This window comes from Anabrus simplex, chromosome 9 (assembly GCF_040414725.1).
Source record: "Anabrus simplex isolate iqAnaSimp1 chromosome 9, ASM4041472v1, whole genome shotgun sequence".
Lineage (NCBI taxonomy): Eukaryota > Metazoa > Arthropoda > Insecta > Orthoptera > Tettigoniidae > Anabrus > Anabrus simplex.
The window spans coordinates 94,204,881-94,229,159 of NC_090273.1; the positions used below are offsets into that span (position 1 = coordinate 94,204,881).

Below are 24,279 nucleotides of genomic sequence, written 5' to 3' on the forward strand. Positions count from 1 at the left end.
AAGAGATGGACGAACACGTCAGTTCCGAGGGGGGGAGCAGTGATGGCAGTGCAAGATGGAAGGAAGAAGAAGACTAGGGGTGGAGCAGAGGAAGGAGAGGAGATCAATCCAGGTGGAATTGGACAATGTCGTGTGGATACAGAAGAACAGAGCAGTGAAGGGGTGGGTGAGGGTGAGCAGGAAAAACCGGCGGGAGCGGAGTGCAGTGGTTTAGAGAGCAAGAAAGGACATGAGAAGAGTGATCGAAAGCTGTTATGAGCAGAGGAAAAAGTAGGAGTGTAAGGACTTGTGGGGTAAAGTTTGTAAGGGGTTGGAGGATACGGAGGGCATGGAACGGCAAAGGATGTTAAAAAAGGAAGAATGGAGATAGAGGTTGAGAGGGCGAGAACTACAAGGAGTAAGAATAGGGGAGGAAATTTAGAAGGGAGGCAGGGAAAGTTATAACTATATTGAAAAATAGGATGTGTGAATATTGAGGGACTAATAAGGAAACTAAGAAATTAAAAGGTTAGGGAAGTAGTAGAAAGTTTCGACATTGTGGCACTCTTGGAGACGTGGCTGGAAACAGGGAAGGAGATTTCATGGAAGGGATTTGTGATTAAATATAAATATAGAAGAAAGGAGTCCGCCTCTGTGGTGTAGTGGTTAGCGTGATTAGGTGCCACCCCCGGAGGCCCGGGTTCGATTCCCGGCTCTGCCACGAAATTTTAAAAGTGGTACGAGGGCTGGAACGGGTCCACTCAGCCTCGGTAGATCAACTGAGTAGAGGTGGGTTCGATTCCCACCTCAGCCATCCTGGAAGTGGTTTTCCGTGGTTTCCCACTTCTCCTCCAGGTGAATGCCGGGATGGTACCTAACTTAAGGTCACGGCCGCTTCCTTCCCTCTTCCTTGCCTATCCCTTCCAATCTTCCCATCCCTCCACAAGGCCCCTGTTCAGCATAGCAGGTGAGGCCGCCTGGGTGAGGTACTGGTCATACTCCCCAGGTGTATCCCCCGACCAAGAGTATGAAGCTCTAGGACACTGCCCTTGAGGCGGTAGGAGTGGGATCCCTCGCTGAGTCCGAGGAAAAAACCGAACCTGGAGGGTAAACAGATAATGATGATGATGATAGAAGAAAGGAGAGGAACAAGGGACGCGTCCCAGGAGGAATGATAGTACTAATTAGGGAAGAAATCAGTGAACTAATAGAGGATATTGAGACAGATATGAAAGAAACTATATGGATGAGATTTAATATGGGATGGGTAGAGGGAAGGATGAAGAAAATGAATCTAGCGTTCGTATATAGCCATCCTAGTAGTTCCGCATATACAAATAAGCATCTTTTTGAAGAACTATTGGTGGATATTAGTATGATAAAAGAGAAGTTTGCAGAAGAAGAGAACATGTTGCTATTTGGAGATTGGAACGCGAGAATAGGGAAACAGAGCCTAGTATATAGTAGGGAAGAAGGAAGATGTATGTTGAAAAGTAGAAGAAGTTAGGATAAAATTATAAACGGCTATGGGGAGAAGCTCTTAGAGATGTGCGCAGCGGGAAATGTATATATTCTGGATGGATGGATGGATGGATGGATGGATGGATGGATGGATGGATGGATGGATGGATGGATGGATGGATGGATGGATGGATGGAGGGTGACAGTACGGGGAAATTGACCTCTGTTACAGAGCAGGAAGGTAGTGTGATAGATATAGTTTTAAGCTCGGAAGGGGTTGTAGAGGACATTGTAAGGATGGAAGTAGGAGACTGGATTCAATCACACCATTTTCTAGTGTGGGTTTGTTAAAGGGGGGGAAAGGATAAGCATAAAAGGAAAGAAGTTAAGATGAAGGATGAACTTGGGAGGGGGTATAAGAAGTACAAATGGACAGAGAAAGTGGAGCTGGATTGGGATATGGTAGCAAAAGAAGAATTACAATTATTGAAATATGGATGGGAAGGAGCGTTAGAGGAGAATAATATTGACAAAGCCTTGGAATTGCTGCTACATCCAATAAAGATGATAGCTCAGACGGAAAAAGGCAGAAAGGGAAAAAAGAAAGAGGATGAAAAATGATTTGATAGAGTGTGAAGGAATGCGGAAGAGGGTGCTGGGATCGTTAGGAGAGTATAGGAAAAAGCTCCCAACATGGACTGTCGGTACAGGTCTCGCCAGATACATTGGATTACATTGCGTTCCTTGTGATCTTTGTGGGATCAATCCTACAGGGAAGGATACTTGAACACCCTTGAAATGTTGTTTGTTTGGATGACTCAGTACTCATTTTAGACACTGCGTCTTGTTCGTTCTGCGTCTAGAAACAAACTGTTTCGAAATAAGGCGCTGATGGACTCGGCGGAGAAGACTGATAAGCCGCGTACTCATTGTGTGCGGCCACCTCTATTAACATACATAGGTTTCTAGGTAACTATACTACTTTGTTTCGCAGAAACTTTGGCTTATGTCGACATGAGAAAGTTCCGAGCAGGAACACCATTCTGTTATGGGTGAACTGTTTGAGAAAAAGTGGTTCGAGTGAAAACGAAGTTGCCTGGTAGGCCTCGTAGCGTCCGAACACCAGAGACCGTCTGCGCAGTGAGATACGCCGTTACGCAATCTCCTCAACGTTCGGTGTGTAGGCATTCACGTGCTCTGGGACTCTCGGATCGCACCGTAAGAATGATTTTACACGCAGTAATGAAGTTCCAACCGTTCAAAATGGTGGGTGTTCAGAAACTCAGTGAACGTGATTGTGAGACTATCCTGGAAGCGCTTTCATTTGTCAGGTTACATTTATAAACAACATTTTCGGTACTGGTCAGTAACCAGTCCTCAACAGATCCATGAGCGACCTCTCCACAGCGAGCGTATTACTGTTTGGTGCGTTGTCGCTGATTTCGGAATTGTAGGCCCTTACTTTTTTGAAGAGGAGGACAGAACTGTAACAGTAACATCGAATCGTTACGTACAGCTGTTACGCAACTTCCTGCAGTCGACACTCACCGACTTAGGGAATCCTGCTGTGTAGTCCCAACAAGATGGTGCCACTGCACACACAGCCAGGGCGTCGATGGGTCTCCTCAGGGAAATTTTCCAGGACGTCTCATCTCCTTACGGGGTGACGTTCCATGGCCAGCCCCTTCCCCGTCTTCCGACGTAAGCCGCGAACACTACATGACCTGAAAGTTGCCATCCGTGAAGAAGTCGAGGCAATACCACAAGACATGCTCAAGCGGGTCATGCGGAACTTCAGGGAGAGGCTTCAGAGGTGCATCGAACAGGACGGTCGGCATTTGGATGACATTATTTTCAAAACCTAGTGCGTATGTGTACGCGACGCAAATGGCAAACACTACTCTTTCCAACTCTGCAATAAATCTTTAAATGGCTTTTTGCGTTGCCGAGTTATTTACGTTTGAATTTCGTCAGGTATTTCTGCCGCACCCTGTATAAGTAAATACATAAATTAACAACTGAAAAATGAAAACTAAACTAGGATGTCCAGCTGTTGCAGCCACTGAATAGCCCTTGTTAAAGCTGTGAGAAGGTCATCGATAGTTCCATGAAAGGCTCTATGCGGGCATCTGAAAGTGATGTGTCGCATTGTCTGCAATTCTTCACCAGTCACAGCTTGGAGAAGGTCGCAGGCCCCAAGAACGCATCGCAGGGCCACTTCTTCCATGCTCAGTGCGCACTCTGTTTAGTGGGACCCCTACACTCCGCAAAACCGAGCTAGCTAGCTGCAGTCGCTTAAGTGCGCCCCGTATCCAGTATTCGGGAGATAGTAGATTCGAACCCCACTGTCGGCAGCCCTCAAGATGGTTTTCCGTGTTTTCCCATTTTCACGCCAGGCAAATGCTGGGGCTGTACCTTAATTAAGGCCACGGACGCTTCCTTGTAACTCCTAGCCCTTTCCAGTCCCATCGTCGCCATAACATCTATCTGTGTCAGTGCGGCGTAAAGCAACTTGTAAAAAAAATACACTTCGCAGAAGATGAAATCCGGGCGGGGGCTGCGAAGGGTCCATGCGTCCGGGGCCTTAGCAGTCCATTCTTCATTCCAGGTTTGGAGTCCACAGTAGTTTTTGAGCCAGCAGCAGGGGAGTGTGTCTGGATTTCAGTCGGGCTGAAGCGGTTCTATGGATGTCTTGGTGAACTGGAAATGATTTATTGGCCTGTATTTTATAGCCTATGCTTCTCGGACCAGATTGTTCCTGCGGCGTAGATCTGGAGGAAAGACGTGGTTAAGGACTGGAAGCCAGTGCAGTGGGATTGTTTTGGTGACACCGCTGATAATGCGCATTGTCTAATTAAGGACGGCGTCAATTTTCTCGGTGTGGGTGCTATTCATCCATCCAACTGTAAGTGAAATGAACAAATTAGACGAGCAGAAATAATGGGATGAAGAGATTACGAAAGCAGAGAAGAAGAAGAGTAGGGAAGTGACTATTAGAGTGAAAGATATTGAGAAACAAACGATCATGGCAAAATGTAAGACCCAAAGAACATTAATAGAATGATTCTGCGAAATTATACAAAAGTTGTCAAGAAAGAAAGAAAGTTTACGAATAGAGAAGTTCGCGGTATTGTGTCGTGGTTAACGGGGAAATACAGGATGAGCAAAATAAAACTGTGGCGGAAAATATTTATAAGACTGAGATGAAATTGACCCTTGTTAATGAACAGGTGAACTGCCCATCTCAGGAAATGCTGGAAACCGTGATTTGGATACACCAATATGTTGCTGTTACATGTCTACGCGTGTGAACCTCCCGCATCTCTTGAGTACGTCGCTGTGTCATTACGTGTGAGTGAATGAGAGGAGCAAACTTGTTTAGTGACCGGTTGAATGCTCACGATAAAACAGCGCGTGTTCATTGTCAAGTGTTACGTGAAGCACGCGTGATCCGTGGAAAACTGTGCCGAACTGTTTGCGCAAGAGTTTAAGACTGGAAGTGATTTGGCAAAACCTCCAGCAAAGTCTACAGTGCAAAACTTAATGGTAAAATGGCGTGAAACGGGCTCTGTGGCGAATAAAAAACAGTAACTATCGGAAAAGAGTTCGAACACCCGAAAACATTGCTCGAGTGAAGAAAAGTCTGGGACGAAGTCCGACGAAATCTCAACGCCGTTTATCTGTACAAGTGGGAATTAAGAGATTGTCGTATCGAAACATTATCAAAAAGGACCTGCATCTGTATCCTTACAAATGTACTGTTGTGCTTGAGTTAAGGCGTCCAGACGAACCTTCGCATGTTGAACTCTGCCGGTGGTTTCTGAGCGCAGTGGAGTCAGGACGTTTGGACTTTTGGAGCCGCAATTTTTCATTTCCTGAAATGAGACCTTTTCCAGCATCTTCTGCAATGTCCATTAACAAGAGTCAATCCCGCGTTAGTCCTATTGTAAATATTTTCCGGACCAGTTTCATTTTACCCAGGCAGTATAAGAAGGAGGGTATACGAGAGAAACATGACAAAAGTCGTTGCTTATTCTGTGGGGTATCATTGTATGAGGCTCATCTATTGCGAGCATGTAGGTTTTTTTTTTTTTTTTTTTTTTTTTTTGCTAGTTGCTTTACGTCGCACCGACTCAGATAGGTCTTATGGCGACGGTGGGACAGGGAAGGGCTAGGAGTGGGAAGGAAGCGTCCGTGGCCTTAATTAAGGTACAGCCCCAGCATTTGCCTGGTGTGAAAATGGGAAACCACGGAAAACCATTTTCAGGACTGCCGACAGTGGGGTTCGAACCTACTATCTCCCGAATACTGGATACTGGCCGCACTTAAGCGACTGCAGCTATCGAGCTCGGTCGAGCATGTAGGGAGACTGATTCACTTAGGGTTAAATATCTGGGTAATGAATATAAAGTAAAAATAGAAATAATTCCATGCAAATGTAAAATTATTAAACAAATAGGGGATTGCATCGGGAATAACAGCAAAATTGTTCTGTATTCTAAAAAATATGTGGCAGATATAATTACAGAAAAAACTAGCACTAACATAATAATGAAGCGTAAATGAAATGGCGTATGGCTTTTAGTGCCGGGAGTGTCCGAGGACATGTTCGGCTCGCCAGGTGCAGGTCTTTTGATTTGACTCCCGTAGGTGACCTGCGCGTCGTGATGAGGATGAAATGATGATGAAGACGACACATACACCCAGTCCCCGTGCCAGCAAAATTAACCAATGATGGTTAAAATTCCCGACCCTGCCGTGAATCGAACCCAGGACTCCTGTGACCAAAGGCCAGCACGCTAACCATTTAGCCATGGAACCGGACAGGAAAGTGATGTTTATTCCCAAGAAAGCCGGTGCTGACAGGTGTGAAAACTACCGCACCATTAGTTTAGTATCTCATGCCTGCAAAATTTTAACACGTATTATTTACAGAAGAATGGAAAAACAAGTTGAAGCTGAGTTGGGAGAAGATCAATTTGGCTTCAGAAGAAATGTAGGAACACGTGAAACTATCCTGACTTTACGTCTGATCTTAGAGGATCGAATCAAGAAGGACAAGCCCACGTACATGGCATTTGTAGATCTAGAAAAGGCATTCGATAATGTTGATTGGACCAAGCTATTTAAGATTCTAAAGGTGATTGGGATCAGATACCGAGAACGAAGAATTATCTACAATCTGTATAAAAATCAGTCTGCAGTGATAAGAATCGAGGGCTTTGAAAAAGAAGCAGCAATCCAGAAAGGAGTGAGGCAAGGCTGCAGTTTGTCCCCTCTCCTTTTCATTGTTTACATAGAACAGGCAGTAAAGGAAATCAAAGAGAAATTTGGAAAGGGAATCACAGTCCAAGGAGAGGAAATCAAAACCTTGAGATTTGCCGATGATATTGTTATTTTATCTGAGACTGCAGAAGATCTCGAGAAGTTGCTGAATGGTATGGATGAAGTCTTGGGTAAGGACTACAAGATTAAAATAAATAAGTCCAAAACAAAAGTAATGGAGTGCAGTCGAACGAAGGCAGGTGATGCAGGAAATATTAGATTAGGAAATGAAGTCTTAAAGGAAGTAGATGAATATTGTTACTTGGGTAGTAAAATAACTAACGATGGCAGAAGTAAGGAGGACATAAAATTCAGACTAGCACAAGCAAGGAAGAGCTTTCTTAAGAAAAGAAATTTGCTCACTTCAAACATTGATATCGGAATTAGAAATATGTTTTTGAAGACTTTCGTGTGGAGCGTGGCATTGTATGGAAGTGAAACATGGACGATAACTGGCTCAGAAAGAAAGAGAATAGAAGCTTTTGAAATGTGGTGTTACAGAAGAATGCTGAAGGTGAGATGGATAGATCGAATCACGAATGAAGAGATACTGAATCGAATTGGTGAGAGGAGATCGATTTGGCTAAATTTGACGAGAAGAAGAGATAGAATGATAGGACACATCTTAAGACACCCAGGACTTGTTCAGTTGGTTTTTGAAGGAAGTGTAGGGGGTAAGAACGGTAGGGGTAGACCAAGATATGAATATGACAAGCAGATTAGAGCAGATGTAGGATGCAATAGTTACGTAGAAATGAAAAGGTTAGCACAGGATAGGGTGGCATGGAGAGCTACATCAAACCAGTCTATGGACTGATGACTCGAACAACACAACAACAGTTCCAACAGGATAATGCTCGCCCACACACTGAGCGTGAAACTCAACGTGCTCTGCAAGACGTGCAGCAACTCACCTGGCCAGCACGATCTCCGGACTTGTGGTATATGATGGGACGACAACTGACACGCGCGACTCGTCAACCCACAACTCTTGCAGAACTACTTGAACAGGTCGGACCGGCGTGGATTAATGTATCCCAAGACAGTATTCGCCTTCTGTATGATCGAATGAATGCCAGAATCAGCGCCTGCATTGCCGTCCATGGAGGATACACCACGTACTACTCGTAATATGGGTGTTTCAGCATGGATCGACAGCTGGTACCTCAGTACCACTTGAGCTATTGATCTGTAAATGTAATCATTTTATGTTCTCCATATGCACTGTTTCAACAATAAATCTTGAGTGAATTGGAAAACTCTGAGAGGGTGTGTTATTATTTTTTTCCGGCAGTGTAGTTTGTAAACCGACCAGGGGCGTAGCCAGGGGGGGGGGGTTACTGAGGGTTAGAACCCCCCCCCCATTGAACTTTCACAAAAAGAAAATAAATAGAAACTGACAGTAAACAATAAACTTCTTTTATGTGATCAAGATAAACTCCCTGCAATCTACTGCTTGTTGAGTGTGTTTGCCACCCTATCTGTCACCACTGCAGCCAGTGAGAGATCATGTTCAACATTAAGATGCCTTAAAACCTACCTCAGAAATACCACAAGTGAAAGTCGACTCAACGGGTTGGCTCCCTTGAACATTCACAGAGACATAGTTGTAAAACCAACAGATGTGTTAAATTTATTTTCTAGGAAGCCTCGAAAATTAGATTTTAGATTGTAAACTGAACATACCGTTTGAGATAAAACTGCTGACCTCGATCATATTGTTCTTGTTCTGTATTTTAAAGTAAGAATTTTGTAGTGTATTGCAATCTGAATATCACATACAGTAATTCACTCTTGTATCAGTATCCTTATGACAGTCATGCATGCGCGTACCAGACACGCACAAGCACAAGCACTTTCATTATGTTATATCTTAATTTTGTAACTGTAAACCCCCCCCCCCCCATTGGCCGATTCTGGCTACGCTACTGGAACATACAATTCGCTGTAAAACTGTGGACCTTAATCGTATTATTCTTGTTCTGTATTTTAATGTAAGATTTTATAGTGAATTGCAATCTGATTATCAACGTAATTCACATGTATCTGTGTCCTTATAATTATTGCAAGTCATGTAAGCGCGCACCATACACACCCCTTCATGAGGTTCCATCAGCATCTCTACTTTTACACTAAGAATACGTCAAGTTTCGATAACAAGATATTAAATGTATGAATATTATTCATTATGGCTCAACTGCTAGTCATTATGCAACTGTGCCACTGGTGTGGATCTATCTGTATGCTAAGTTCCAGCTGGTCCACTGATAACCAGATTAGTATAAGCATAACAAACATTAGCATCTATTGAACAGTGTCCCGCCAGAGGTCTAGTGGTAAGGACGTGGTTGGTGGGTAATGAACGAATGTGTTTTTTGTTTCTTTTCTAGAATGTTCGGATGCAATAATGTGTGGTTTACTTGCCAAGTGCATTAGCTTGAAAAGTAAGAATGGCTGCAATGGGTCCTTCAACTTCGGAGGAACGCGTGCATTTATTAAGGTAAGAAATTGGAAGCCATTATTAGTTATTAGAGCTCTTATTAAAATCTCGCGTGGAATCAGATTAATAATAATTATCCAGCTGGAAAATAATCGTTGATTCATTTGGAAACCTCATTATTGTTTGTTGTTGTCAATCGTAGTGGCGCAATCGGTTAGTCGTTGTTCCTGCTTTTCCATGGGCGCCCGCAGGATCTTTTCCGGGGGGGGGGGGCACATTAACAATTCACTTCAATATAAAAACCAATATAACGTCAGCAACATTAAACTGTTTACAAAAATTTCCGGTTATAACAGATGCTAGATGACTGTCAGTAAGTTCAATTTATGAAATAATCTGGTATGATATTAAACAATATTGAACATCAACACTTTTAGAATTCCAGGGGGGGGGGGGGCAAGACAGTATTCGCCATCTGTAAAAACGTTGTTTTTTTTTTAATGTTTTCTGGGTAAGATTTCGACAGCGGTGACGACAGGATGGAAAAGGGCTGGGAATGAAGTGGTCATAATTAAGGTACAAACCCAGCTTTGCCTAGTTTGAAAATAGAAAACCACGTAAAACTACAGAGTTGACGATGGAATTTTCGAGCCATATCTCGTTTGTCGAAAGTGAATAAGCGTTGACAGGAAAAATGAAAGCAGGCAGGTTAACCGAGCTAGGGGCCCCGTGGCTGCCGGTTCACTTTTCCCAGATTAATGCCTCTGATGTTTCCTTTTCCATTCACCTCGTACGAAAGGCAGGGTATACCGTAAATCAGTGGCGGTTCTTGGGTTTTGAGACTAGGGGTTCATTGAAATCCTTCATGTCTCTTAATATTGCGGAACAAATTCCCTAAATCTGTTATTTATTTGAAGGTGGCCAAATACGTCAGCCTCGTGTCGTTAGATTTACTGACACGTAATAGTAATAGTGAATCTTCCCTTAATTTTCATTCGATCTGCTGACAGTCTGCGTGTGAGATAGACACAGCTGACCAGCGTCGTGAAGGACTTTTCAAATTTCGTGACAGAGCCGGGAATCAAACCCGGGCCTTCGGGAGTGGCAGCTAATCACACTAACCATTACTCCATAGAGGCGGACCTTTAATTGTTTGTTAAGTAGAAATGGTCCGCCTCTGTGGTGTAGTGGTTAGTGTGATTAGCTGCCACCCCCGAAGGCCCGGGTTCGATTCCCGGCTCTGCCACGAAATTTGAAAAGTGGTATGAGGGCTGGAACGAGTTCCACTCAGCCTCGGGAGGTCAACTGAGTAGAGCGGGGTTCGATTCCCACCTCAGCCATCCTGGAAGTGGTTTTCCGTGGTTTCCCACTTCTCCTCCAGGCAAATGTCGGGATGGTACCTAACTAAAGGCCACGGCCGCTTCCTTCCCTCTTCCTTGTCTATCCCTTCCAATCTTCGCATCCCCCACAAGGCCCCTGTTCAGCATAGCAGGTGAGGCCGCCTGGGCGAGGTACTGATCATCCTCCCCAATTGTATCCCGATCCCATGTCTGACGCTCCAGGACACTGCCCTTGAGGCGGTCGAGTAAGCAGAAATGCATTTTATACCTTAAACAAAGCAAGGTTGTAGTTTTACGCAACTGTTTATACCTTAGGTTAATAATCATTCTACCACTCTTAACACACATGTGCGGTGGCGGTTGCGAACTGTGCCACACATGTGAATTTGGCCCTGGTTTACGGCCGAATGCCCTTCCTGACGCCAACGCTGTGTGGGGAGATTTAACCACTATTGCGTGCGTCTATGATGGTTGGTAGTGTGATGCGTTGTATGAATATGAAGAGGAGTGTGTTGGGACAAACTCCCATCCCCGAGCCAGAAGATTTTATCAAACGCGATTAAACCCGGAACCCTCTTAACCTAATACCTCAAAGCTGAACATTCAGCGAAGGAGTCTTGACAATAATAATAATCATAATAATAATAATAATAATAATCTATGGGCTCAGCTGACTCCATTTAGAATGCCTGTATGTCAGTTTCGGCGTTACGTTTTACTCTACCAGGTGGCACAGTAAATCGGATATCCCGAGAGCGATCTATAGATGACTTTCCTTTTTTTTTCTTTTTTTTTTTTTTCGTATGAACAATATTGTGTTGGCCCCGTGGTGAAGGAGTAGCGTGCCTGCCTCTTACCTGGAGGACCCGGGTTCGATTCCAGGCCAGGTCAGGGATTTTTACCTGGACCTGAGGGCTGGTTCGAGGTCCACTCAGCCTACATGATTAGAATTGAGGAGCTATCTGACGGTGAGATAGCCGCCCCGGTCTAGAAAGCCAAGAGTAACGACCGTAACCTGCAGGCCTTCGGGATGAGCAGCGGTCGCTTGGTAGGCCAAGGCCCTTCAAGGGCTGTGTTGCCATGGGGTTTGGTTTGGTTTGATTATGAAAAAAATTGTCACCATCGTGCGACATAGATCTCAAAGGATTTTTCCCCTCCTTCGAAAACCTACTACCTCTGCCGGGTTTGAACCCCTCATCCTAGAATCCGCAGGCCGCTACTCCACCACTGATCCATAGGAGAGCTAACAATATAATGAGATCTATTCCGGTTTGAACTACGGAACATCTCCGCATGAGGCGGCATCGTACCCAACTTCCACTATAATATTACCAAGCACGGATGCATTTATCTATAACTTAAGTCTTTTTTTTCCCTAATGGTTGCTCGTAGTTTTCTGGTTTTAAGAAGAGTCATGCCTGAAATTTTGAACTACAATTTACCACTTCTCGAAACCAAATTTAAAACATAAGCACGTATTAATAAGATATAGCCCCACATAAAATTTGGAGTTGATTAGTTAATTATTGGTTGCAAAATTCTTTCTTTCTTAATCCGTTTACCCTCCAGGGTTGGTTTTCCCCTCGGACTCAGTGAGGGATCCCACCTCTACCACCTCAAGGGCAGTGTCCTGGAGCTTGAGACTTTGCGTCGGGGATACAGCTGGGGAGGAGGAGGACCAGTACCTCGCCTGCTATGCTGAACAGGGGCCTTGTGGGGGACGAGAAGATTGGAAGGGATAGAGAAGGAAGAGGGAAGGAATCGGCCGTGACCTTACCATCCCGGCATTTGCCTATTGGAGATATATTCAACTACTTTTAATTCCTGAACGTATTCAAACATTCTCTGAAAATTTCAGGTAAATCCGATAAGAACGCTGTCGCAAAGAGCATTTTATGCATGGCAAAGAGCTGAAAGTTTTAAGAAACATGCTTGCTTTAAAACTGCTCTGGACAGTACATTTCTCCCCTCAGGTGTCTTTCTCCTCTTACGCACAGCGTGCAAGGTAAATATATTCCAGCAGATTTATTGAAATGGTGGTCCGAAAGAACTATGAAGCTAATTTTGGCTGACAGCGTGAGAGAAAGGAGCCTTGGCGTGCTCTAAATACGTCGAACCAATGCCCTTTAAGTTCAGTATTTAAAGCTCTTAACTACGGAATATTGGCATGGGAAGGAGTCTACAAAAATGTAATAAATAAAATACAGGTTGTACAAAACCTTATATAGTATTACGAATAATGTACCAGAAAGAAAGATTATACGCAAGTAGTCAATTATATGCTGAAGCAAATATATTTAATGTAAAGCAGGATGCCCTTGAAATATACAAACATATTAACAAAAACAAAAATATAATTGAGAATATTAAACATGAATATTCAACACGCAGTAAGATGTACCACCATTATATGTTATACAAACCCAAACTTAGCATAACAAAACGCAATTTCTTGTACTTCATTCCAAAATTCTTTAATGTCCTTTCAGATTCTTTACAAAAATTACTCCATTAAGCCAGAAAATAAGTCTGAAGCGTCTTAAATCCTTTGCCATGGATAATAAAACTTTTATTGACGAAATAACTAAATAAACATATCACATCATCATATTCAGTTCCTGTTCGGTGCTCCACCTATCATTCATTCATACCCATACTCTTATTTCAGGCACCATTGTTAAATATATATATATTGTATATAATTAACATTCAAAATTACCACACACAAGGTTTCACCTTACGTGGTATTTTACTGATATTCTGACTCGACTCTGTTGAGGTCGGTGTGATTTTGCTATGTATAATAATAATAATAATAATAATAATAATAATAATAATAATAATAATAATAATAATAATAATAATAATAATAATAATAATAATAAGTTTCATGTGTGAAAGAGATAGTTACAAGTTTAATTTATTTTAAGTATTAATATGGTAATAATACTACTACTGTAATATATGTAAGAGTTAGTTACAAGATTAATTTTTTCAAGTATTGATGTTATTACTCCGTGGCTCAGACGGCAGCGCGTCGGCCTCTCACCGCTGGATACCGTGGTTCAAATCCCGGTCACTCCATGTGAGATTTGTGCTGGACAAAGCGGAGGCGGGACAGGTTTTTCTCCGGGTACTCCTGTTTTCCCTGTCATCTTTCATTCCAGCAACACTCTCCATTCTCATTTCATAGCATCTATCACTCATTAATAAAATCACTTGGAGAGTGGCGACGCCATCCTACTAATAGCCTATACCTGCTTCATTCATTACATCCCTGACCCGGTCAATGACTGGAAAACAGGTTGTAGGTTTTCATTAATGTTATTAGAAGAGTTATGTACATAAGAAATCGAGTCCTGTAAATATGTAAACAACGTAATGAGTGAATAAATACTACTACTTTAAAAATGGCGTTAGGGAAAAACTGATAACGAGATTTGAAAAGGGAAGAATTGGGAGATTTATTAAAGTTAAAATTGAAGATTCTGGTTTTTTGTCAAAAATGGGTGGTCAGCATTGAGACCTTCGGTTAAAAGGGTCCCGGGTTCGATTCCCGGCCGGGTCGGGGATTTTAATCGTGTTTGGTTAATTCTTCTGGCTCGGGGACTGGGTGTTTGTGTTTGTTCCAACACTTTCCTCTTCATATTCAGACAAAATACTACACTTTCAACCACCACAGAAACACGCAATAGTGATTACATCCTTCCATAGGAGGTTTGCGTCAGGAAGGGCATCCGACCGTAAAACAGGGCCAAATTCACATTGTGACACAGTTCACACCCGCGACCCTACAGGTGAGGGAAAAGCGTAAGAACAAGACGAAGATGAAGTAAAAATGGGAACATTTCAGTCATGACTCCCCTTAAAGGAGATGAGTAAACTAAATAGCATTAGTTTTCTGAAGGGCTATCAAGATAGGGCGGCACGGCTTGGCACAGCGTAAATAAGTCAGCGATCACGAAGTGCTCTTTCGTCCATATAGCGTGACTACAAGACTCTGTTACATAAGTGTAAGACAGTTGGCAACGTGAGGCTGTGCTTAGAAGGTGAACAAGAATATTTCCAGTTTTTCGTCGAACGGAACGTATCACAGTAACATAGAAAGAAGATTTTTAAATTATGTTTCACGCACCTTTTGCTCCTTAGGAACGGTTTGATATAAATCTCGGGAGTGCCATATATTCTTCATCTTCGAGATATACTTTATTATAGCAACGTATTGTAATTGAAATAATACATAATAGGGCCTACCTTGTTTTCTATCTTCTTCCTCTGTGGGAGAAGCTTAGATGTGCCCCGAGAATATTCCCGCCTGTTGAAAAGCAGTAACTGTAGCCCTATCTTATTCATCGCACCAACACAGATAGGTCTTATGGCGACGATGCGAGAGGACAGGGCTAGGAGTGAAAATGAAGTGGCTGTGGCCTTAATTAAGGTACTGTCCCAGCACGCCTCGTGTGAAAATGGGGAATCGGCGGAAAACTATCTTCAGGGCTGCCAACAGTCTGTTTCGAACCCACCATCTCCCGAATGCAAGCTCACAGCTATGCGACCCTAACCACATGGTCAAATCATTTGGTAGGTAAACATTTCTCAATATGGCGGGGGGATGGGCAGAATGACGTTGGCGCTGACAGGCTGAGTACAGGGAGGGCAAGTGATGATAGACACACTTGACTCTTTTGTCACGTCCTTACATAGCTCATATTAGTGTGCTTTTTTAAACGTTATCATGCGGTGCGTCTTTGATGTTAACTCGTCTTGTTCGGCGCCAATGACAGCTTCAGTAGACTAGTGATTTTTTATTTACTTTTTTAGGCAAGGGAACGGGAGTTCCAGGGCGAAAACTGTGCCCTTTTACACATGTGTTTCCCAGAATACCCGATGAGTCGGACAATCTCTGTTTACAGTACTGGCGGGGGAAATCGATCTGGCTGAGAGGCCTTTCGTCAGAGAAGAAACCCCTTCATTGCTCGATTTTGTTTTGAAATTTAAAAGTCGGAATGTTTGAGGGGAGTGGGGGTGGAGGGTAAACCTTCCTTCCTTCTCAACAAACGGCCCCTTGTAGGGGTTTAGTGTTGAGGTTCGTTAGTGAGAGAAATGTTTAAAATTTGGAAAAGGCCGAAAGAATTAAACAGGTCGTATGTGAGCCGAGGGCTGCGGTGTTTGAAACGTGTGTTCGGCTTCTTGGCCCTTACGACCCGTTTTAAGAGGAGTAGGATGCCAGGGTCGGTTGAGTGGCTAAGGTGAATACTAGATTTGGTCGTCTTTACTATTTTATTTATCTGAGATCTAATAAGCGGTACCCTATGCGAAGTTCGGTTCGTATATTTTTATTAGATTTCAGTCTAGGGGTTTAGTCATCATTCTTAGGGTTTTGTTTTGAAAAACTTATAATTTTGAAAGTGGAGTTATACTGTAGTTTCAGGAATATATCCCCAGGCCTCACAACCATTCAACAGGATGGTTCTGACACATGCTAGGTAAATATTATTCCTCTTAATATTTGTGGAGATATATTTACACCCTAGCAGAGGTCTCAGAGCGACCATCTGTGCCGTAGCTCGTTGCAGGACCGGTTCTACTTCTACCGCTTTTCCTACATCCGTGGAGTCGCGGGAGTGAACTCTGGCACATGTGGATTGTTTTACGGCCGGATGCCCTTCCAGACACCAACCCTTTATGGAGGGATCTGATCACTATTTCTGTGGTAGTTGGTATTGTAGTGTGTTGTCTGAATATGAAGAGGAAAGTGTTGGGACAAACACAAATACCCAGTCCCCGAGTCAGAAGAATAAATCAGACGCGATTAAAATCCCCGACCTACCGAGCTCGTAAGCTTCAGTCGTTTAAGTGTGGCCAGTATCCAGTATTCGAACCCCACTGTCGGCAGCCCTGAAGATGGTTTTCCGTGATTTCCCATTTTCACACCAGGCAAATGCTGGGGCTGTACCTTAATTAAGGCCACGGCCGCTTCCTTCCTATTCCTAGGCCTTTTCTATCCCATCGTCGCCAAAAGACCTGTCTGTGTCGGTGCGACGTAAAACAAATAGCAAAAAATCCCCGATTCGGCCGGGAATCGAACCCGGGATCCTCTGAACCGAAGGCCTCAACGCTGACCATTCAGCCAATTAGTCAGACAGGGCCTGTTCTACGAGGGCTGTAAATAAAGTACTGGCAATGTTGAGAGAACACAATATTTAATGAACTACCAAATACAGTTGCATTACATTCTTTCAGCGTAGTTATCCGCAAAGTGTATTTATTACCTTTTGCCAAATGTTGGAGACCTTTGGCAAGGCGTTTTCTGTTGACGACAGCGACAGAGCGTCCTACTGTGGAGAGTACAAATGCCACGTCAGGAAATCGACGGTCTCGGACGGGGTTCCTTCAACTGCGGAAACAGGTCGAAATCACAAGGACTCATGCCTGGGAAGTATGGAGGGTGTTCCAAGATCTCTCAATGCCACCGTTGCAATAAGAACTTGACATTGTTTGCGTTGTCATGTAACACGATAGGGCTGTCGTCTCGCAAAAAAGAAAAAAAAACATAGACGTTTACGCCGCATAGTCTGACGCAGATGTCGCTCCAGAAATCGGCAATAGTAGTCATTGTTGACGGTTTGTCCCTCAGGCACAGCATGCGTAAGAGTGACACCCTCGTAGTCGTATTTCTATCGATTTTTTTTCTGGACGTGGCGAACCTGGGTGACGCCTTTCATTCGATTGAAGCTTTAATTCAGGCTCGAGCCCACGTCTCATCAATGGCGACAATACGCTGCAGAAATGCGCCTCCTTAATTGTGGTGTCTATCCAGGTGGATGTTAGCCAGTGCATACCGGTGCCATTTCTGTACGTTGGTGAGTTAATGTGGAATCCAACAGGACGCTTTTTCCTCGTGCTAAGACATTTCGTCAGTACGTGCCACACCGCTTGATGACTGACACCAACCTCTACGGATAATCCCCGCACAGTCCATCGATGGTCCATGGAAACGGGACCACTCACGATGTCAATATGATCTTGAGGAATGGACGGCCGACCTATGGGGTGCAAATCCCCAGTCTCTTTCCGACCCGCACGAACCGCCTTGCCCCTTCGTGCAACCATCCTATACGGTAATGCATTCTCGCCACAGGCTTCACGTAAACCTGATGCATTTTTGCCATGGGCAACCTTGATTTTAATCCACGAACGCTGATCACCTTTTGAAAATACGTTTTAGGGCGGTGAAATCGACGCTCTTCTCTTCAACGCCACACAGCAACAACACTTCCAGCTGGATGCCCGTCAAATGTACACTACACATCGACAACAGCGCCACTTGACCGCTACGTGGCCACAACTTTATTTACAACCCTCGTTTATCATGTCTCCAGGACAAACCACGATCCATAATTAGTCCGAGATAGTTAAGTTTTCCAAGACAGTGAGGACATTATTAATAGTAAGATGACTGAATTTAGGCCGACGCTTGGTGAAAATAATTGCCTAGGTTTTTCTAGGATTTAAATACTGTTTGTCTTATGCCGCACTAGTGAGAACTCTGCGGTATCCAATGAAAATCTGAGAATGCTGGATGATAGTCTCTTGTCAGGTCTGCGTGGAGTGACGCGATGGGTTGCGATATTTTATCGTATCGTTGTTACTAGAGGGCGGTTTCATTTGCACTAAAAACGGCAAAATATACATGCATCTATGCACTAAAAACAGGAATCTATGCACTCAGATATGCACTATTGCATACTATGGAAAGTACTTGTTTTTCGACTATATAAAATGTTGGTTCTCCAAATATGCATTGCTGAAGTAGAATAGCCTACTTGTAGTTGCTTTTTCTTTTTGGCATGATTGCTAGTGGTTACTGGTCTTTATAGAACGAAGAGATGAAAATACAAGGTCTCTCATGTAAACTAAGACCGAACGCACGGTGTTTGTACCCTGCACTAGTGCAGCTGCCGAAAACGAACTAAAAGTCGCGCGCTGCTGCCCTGCTTTAAGCGTGTACACAATCTAATATGAAATCTTACCTTATAATAGCCAACGGCCGTAGCCGTGTTGAAACACCGGATCCCGTGAGATCTCCGAAGTTAAGCAACATTGGGCGTGGTCAGAAGTTGGATGGGTTGCCACGCGCTGTTGGCGGGGAGTAAGGGAATGGAGGAGCGGAAAGGAACTGGCCACCCTACCGCACGTAAACTCCGGCTCAGGAACACCTCTGCGGAGGTTCGGACCTGCCTTCGGGCAGAATAACCCTTACCTTACCTAGCTTATAATAGATGCTGGAAGTGTCATCCTTTCTGGGTTACACAGGCACTGTATCTGGTAACCACATTCTGGCTGACGCGAATGAGTTCATGCCACTGTAATGTTTCTGATTTAATTATTAATATTTTCTTTCACTTCCTCCAATGTGTGAGGATTTGTTCGATACATTGTTTCTTTCAGTTTACCCCACAAGTAAAAACAGACCAGCATTGATCGCTCTGTCTGCACACACTTCCGAGGTTGTAAGAAGGGAATCTTCTGCTGTATGAGCAGGGGCTGAATCTTGTTGAAACCACCCACGCGATTTTTCTTCTTCCGTTAACTGATGGAAGAAAAGCGTCAGAATGTCATCTTGGTACCTCTTTGCGTTTACGGTCGTCTCGAAAAAAATAGGGCCAATTATCCGTCTTGCACTAGCAGCACACCAAACACCATTCTTCCTATCATAATGGGGGACTTCATAAACACCATTAGGATTTTCTGCACACCAATAGCGAGAGTTATGACTGTTCACACGACCATTAAGATGAAACCAGAACTTTTACATACGAAAATGGGGTGTTGCAATGATAACTGTCTCACCATGTTAACAGCTGAGATTCAGACTGGCGACTGGTGCTTGCCAGGTCGAACAAGTGCAGGCTGCTTGCGAGGTCAAAAATTATGCGCGCGCCTCCCTTTACTGCAGCTTACCTATCTGAGGGTAAAAACGCCGCTTCGATGGTCTTAGTTTATATAAAAGCCCCTGTATAGGTTATACATCCAGCACAGCAGCATCTCCGGCGAGGGTGAGGTGACCTTACTTGACAGCATCAACTTCGAGGGCTGGAAGATATGACATTTGGCAAATAGCCAGAAGATTATTAGAAGTCATCCATTTTTCAGTGTGTCATTAAGTTCCGAATCGGCGATATAATCTTATACATTGCCACAGAAAGTTTGTTAAGGTCCTTAAAGTCAAATGCTTGTAGTCTCATCAAGACCGGCACGCAACGTGGCACTATTTTGAGTGACGATTTTACATCTGTCATTTGATTAGATAAAAAGAAATCACATGAACATTCTCCATCTTGCAATCAGCAGTTCAACGCCCGTTTAAGTGGGCATTTTTAATTGCAAACTCAAAGTGTAGTTTTAATATGTACTTTTAACATGTATCTTTGTAATGACACTTTTTAAAGTGTATAGCTTAATTTTGATAGAAGCTGAAGATGGGCAAGTATGATAGGCCGAAACATGTCCTACGTTTAAAAGTAATGTTTACTGTAACAAGACAGGTAGAGGTAGACCCATTAATAAAATTATTTTATAAGAATTTAATTTATGTATATTGTCAATACGGAACTAACATGAAATTCATAAGTAGTTGTATATCATCACCTTTTTATCACATTTTCACGACCTAAATACCTGCTCGGTCTCCTTGCTTTCTGTTCCTGTGCATCACACAAGTAAAGTTAATAGATCATTTGTGATGACCGCCGCCAGATTATAGAATTCCCTGCCAGCTCAGGTCAGAGACCTTAGCTCGTTATCAAGATTTTTAAAGTCGTCTGCCGAGACCCCATGGCTTGAGGACAGCTGACTGAATGATTGTAATATTGAACGACCGTGCGCCTGAGGACTGGTTCGAAATGTTTGTTTTGTTTTTGTTTTAGGCTTTGTTTTTTTATTTATTTGTCAAGACTCTCCTGTTTTGCAGTACATTCTAATATTGTAATGGCTACAGAGTATTTATAAAATAATACACTCCACTAATATAAGTTTGTAACATCAAATCAGTTTAACAATAATTTTGGTTGCGTGAATAGATCGAAGTACTACTGTACATATTACACACACGTTAATATAATATTAATATATCATAGAATTATATTCATATATATATAATGAATATATTATTTGAAGAACAAATGTTTGTGTTGATTTATTGTGATATTCTTATGCAAATGGACTTTTTAATATTAAGGTTTTGTTTTATATAATTGAATTATATTGTTTAAATGTAGTAGTAGTAGTAAGATTTATTTCTTTTTCTTTCTTTCGCAATCCGTTTACTCTCCAGGGTTGGCTTTCCCTCGGACTCCCTCCTCTACCGCGTCAATGACAGTGTCCTGGAGCGCGAGACTTTGGGTCGGGGATACAACTGGAGAGGAGGACCAGTACCTCGTCCAGGCGACCTCACCTGCTATGCTGAACAGGGGCCTTGTTGGGGGATGGAAAGATCGGAAGGTATGGACCAGGAAGAGGAAAAGAAGCGGCTGTGGCCTTAAGTTAGGTACCATCCCGGCATTTGCCTAAAGGAGAAGTGGAAAACCACGGAAAACCACTTCGAGGTTGGCTGAAGTGGGAGTCGAACCACCCTATACTCACTTGACCTGAGTGGACCCCGTTTCAGCCTTCTTACCACGTTACAAATTTCGTGACAGAGCCGGGAATCGAACCCGGACCTCCGGGGTGACAGCTAATCACACTAACCACTACACCACAGAGTCGGATAGCAGTAAGATATATTAGAAATAAATCATCCGACCTCCAATGAGGGTGATTCTAAAGGTCCGGAATACATAACTTAAAATGATGACCTACAGTTAGGTCGAAACTACTTCCTGAACGTAAATGAACATAACTTAAAATATAAAATTGTACTTAACAATTTTCGCTGGAAAATTCATCGTAAACCAGGGATTACGATTTCAAGTATAAATGCAACTGTATGATTTGCAGGGAATCTCTTACGATCTGTAAGGAAAAAGAATCTACGTCATAAAGTGGAATTTTCAAGTTTTGGAGGGCAGTGGCTGTGCTCTTCGACGGAGTACCTCTGGATCTAAAGAGGTAGCCTCTGATATACCATTGACCAAGAGGAATATTATATTTAGCTGATAGATATGGCAGACATGGCGTATAAATTGCTTGTATTTCCAGATAAACATCCCGAGCATGTTGCAGGTCCCTCTCGGTGCGAATGGTAGGATTTAACACCATCGCTTTATTCTCTTTCTTATTGATGGCTATGATGTCCACTCTTCTCGTTGAGTCGTCGGTAGAGACGCAGTGAACTCCTCGTGCACCTGCTATCCACGTTTCTTCAGGCCTTGAGCAATTGATGTCCTTACTCGATGGATACAATTGTTACACAGTAATTCGGTGCTGCTGAAGAACCCCAGCACATGTCGAAGCGTTTCGGTCTCGTTGCAACCGTTTTGGGGGCAACGTGTTGAGCTGAAATTTCTGCCGGGAACCGATCTTACTGCCGTCAGGTTGCACGACGCTTTTTTTGCATTTATGTATTCGGATAAAAATAAAGGTGACTTGCGAGACATCCATGAATTTGCTTTCGGGTGATCTGCGTACTAAACCACACCTCTCCCTTTATGGGGCAATTAACACCATAACTGAAAACTTCGATTTCTCATTATCTCTCACTGATTTGACTGAAAGTGCAACAGGCGAGGAACTCATCCCACAAAATGACACACAGCACCTGTACGACACAATGCATGCACGTGTGCATGCTTGCACACAAATTCGTGGCGACTACGTCCGTTATTAATCTGCCAACATGTTGCATGTTTTCTCGCGCATACTTGGACCTTTGACCTGGAAAATTTAATCAAATAAATTTGTTATCTAGACAATTGCTTAATCTTATTGCATTCCTCTAAACTACGCAATATCTTCTTGATGTTGGAACTTCATTTTCCGCCAGTGGCAGAATGGAGGAAACATTAAATGTTTATATGGTGGTAAATTCTTGTTTCTCGTTTACTCATTGCATTCCTGCCAACACATCCTATTATAAACCTTACATTTACGTGTTTGTATATTATGAGAGTCGCGTTACTTCTCCCTAACCAGTGAGTGCTGTCATTAAATGCATTGTAGAGTAGCGCTACGGAACAAACAGGGTAATAAAAAGCTAGGTTAGTGCTTTGCATAGTGACCTCTACGGGACAAACAATCGCTCTTGAGACGAAGATAAATAGGCTACAGGGCACCTGGACTGACGCAGTCGTCTTATATTCAATTACGGATTTAGTAACAAGTTAAAAAGGCTACAGTGAAGACTGAGAAGAGTTGTCTAAACGCAGGTCCTCCAAGGAAATAAACGAGCAAGCAACATTAAAACTATTATAAATACGTTGGTGTGCCTCTGTGGTGTAGTGGTTAATGTGATTAGCTGTCACCCCTGGAAGCCTGGGTTCGATTCCCGGCTCTGCCACGGAATTTGAAAAGTGGTACGAGGGCTGGAACGGGGTCCACTGAGCCTCAGGAGGTCAACTGAGTAGAGGTGGGTTCGATTCCCACCACAGCCATCCTGGAAGTGGTTTTCCGTGGTTTCCCACTTCTCCTCCAGGCAAATGCTGGGATGGTACCCAACTTAAGGCCACGGCCGCTTCCTCCCCAGTTTCTTGTATATCCCTTCCAAACTTCCCATCCTGTTCAGCATAGCAGGTGAGGCCGCCTGGGCGAGGTACTGGTCATCCTCCCCAGTTGTATCCCCCGACCCAACGTCTCACGCTCCAGGACACTGCCCTTGAGGCGGTAGAGGTAGGATCCCTCGCTGAGTCCGGGGGAAGAGCCAACCCTGGAGGGTAAGCAGATTAAGAAAGAAGAAGAAAGATAAATAGCCTACGTTGTAAAAAAAGTCGAACCGCCTCTGACTATTTCTTGATGGATACAGGATTTGTGCATCTGGCTCTTTGCACAGGTCAGAACAAAATGTGGCTTTCATTGAAGTCTCACTCTAATTTATAGCTGTGACAGTATGGATGGTGCAGAGAAATGACATTCATTGTGTCTGGATATTGTGGAAGTTCCTGTTAAAAGAGTCAGTCTGGTTCAGTGAGGAAAGCAATGGCAAATTGTGGCATTTTGCCTGCCGAGCTGAGTAGCTCTTACGGAAGAGCGCTGACCTTCTGAGTCCATCTTGGAAGGTTCGATCCTGGCTCAGTCCGGTGGTACTTGAAGGTGCTCAAATACGTGAGCCTCGTGTCAGTAGATTTACTAGCAAGTAAAGTCATTCTTGCGGGACAAAATTCCGGCATCTCCGTAAACCACAAAAATGTAATTGGTGAGACGTAACACTAAAAACATTATTATTATTATTATTATTATTATTATTATTATTATTATTATTATTATTATTGTTGTCTATTGCGCTTTGTTATGGTGCCAGTATAGGTTTTAACGGTTTACTTATAAAAATTTAACCTTCGGTGTTGTTATCTGAGGATGTAATATAACGGTTCAAATCCCATTACAAGCATTCATCTGTATTATTATTATTATTATTATTATTATTATTATTATTATTATTATTATTATTATTATTATTATTATTATTATTATTATTATTATACCGGGAGGAACACCTCTAAGCCGCACATTTAAATGTTGCGCCTAATAGAACTCCTCTACTGGAGAAACAGTGAACTTGAAACTAGACCTACTTAAACC

General features: G+C 43.1%; 1 protein-coding gene across 2 annotated transcripts in view; it reads left to right on the forward strand.

The window, feature by feature from the left end:
- Positions 1-24,279, forward strand: part of LOC136881317 (galectin-8) — a 366,233-nt gene that overhangs the window by 12,170 nt on the left and 329,784 nt on the right. For both annotated transcript variants that reach the window (XM_067154130.2, XM_067154126.2), the window contains exon 2: positions 9,156-9,265. In XM_067154130.2, coding sequence (XP_067010231.2) covers positions 9,216-9,265 — 50 coding nt within the window. In that variant the 5' untranslated portion in view covers positions 9,156-9,215. The remainder of the gene's footprint in view (positions 1-9,155; positions 9,266-24,279) is intronic.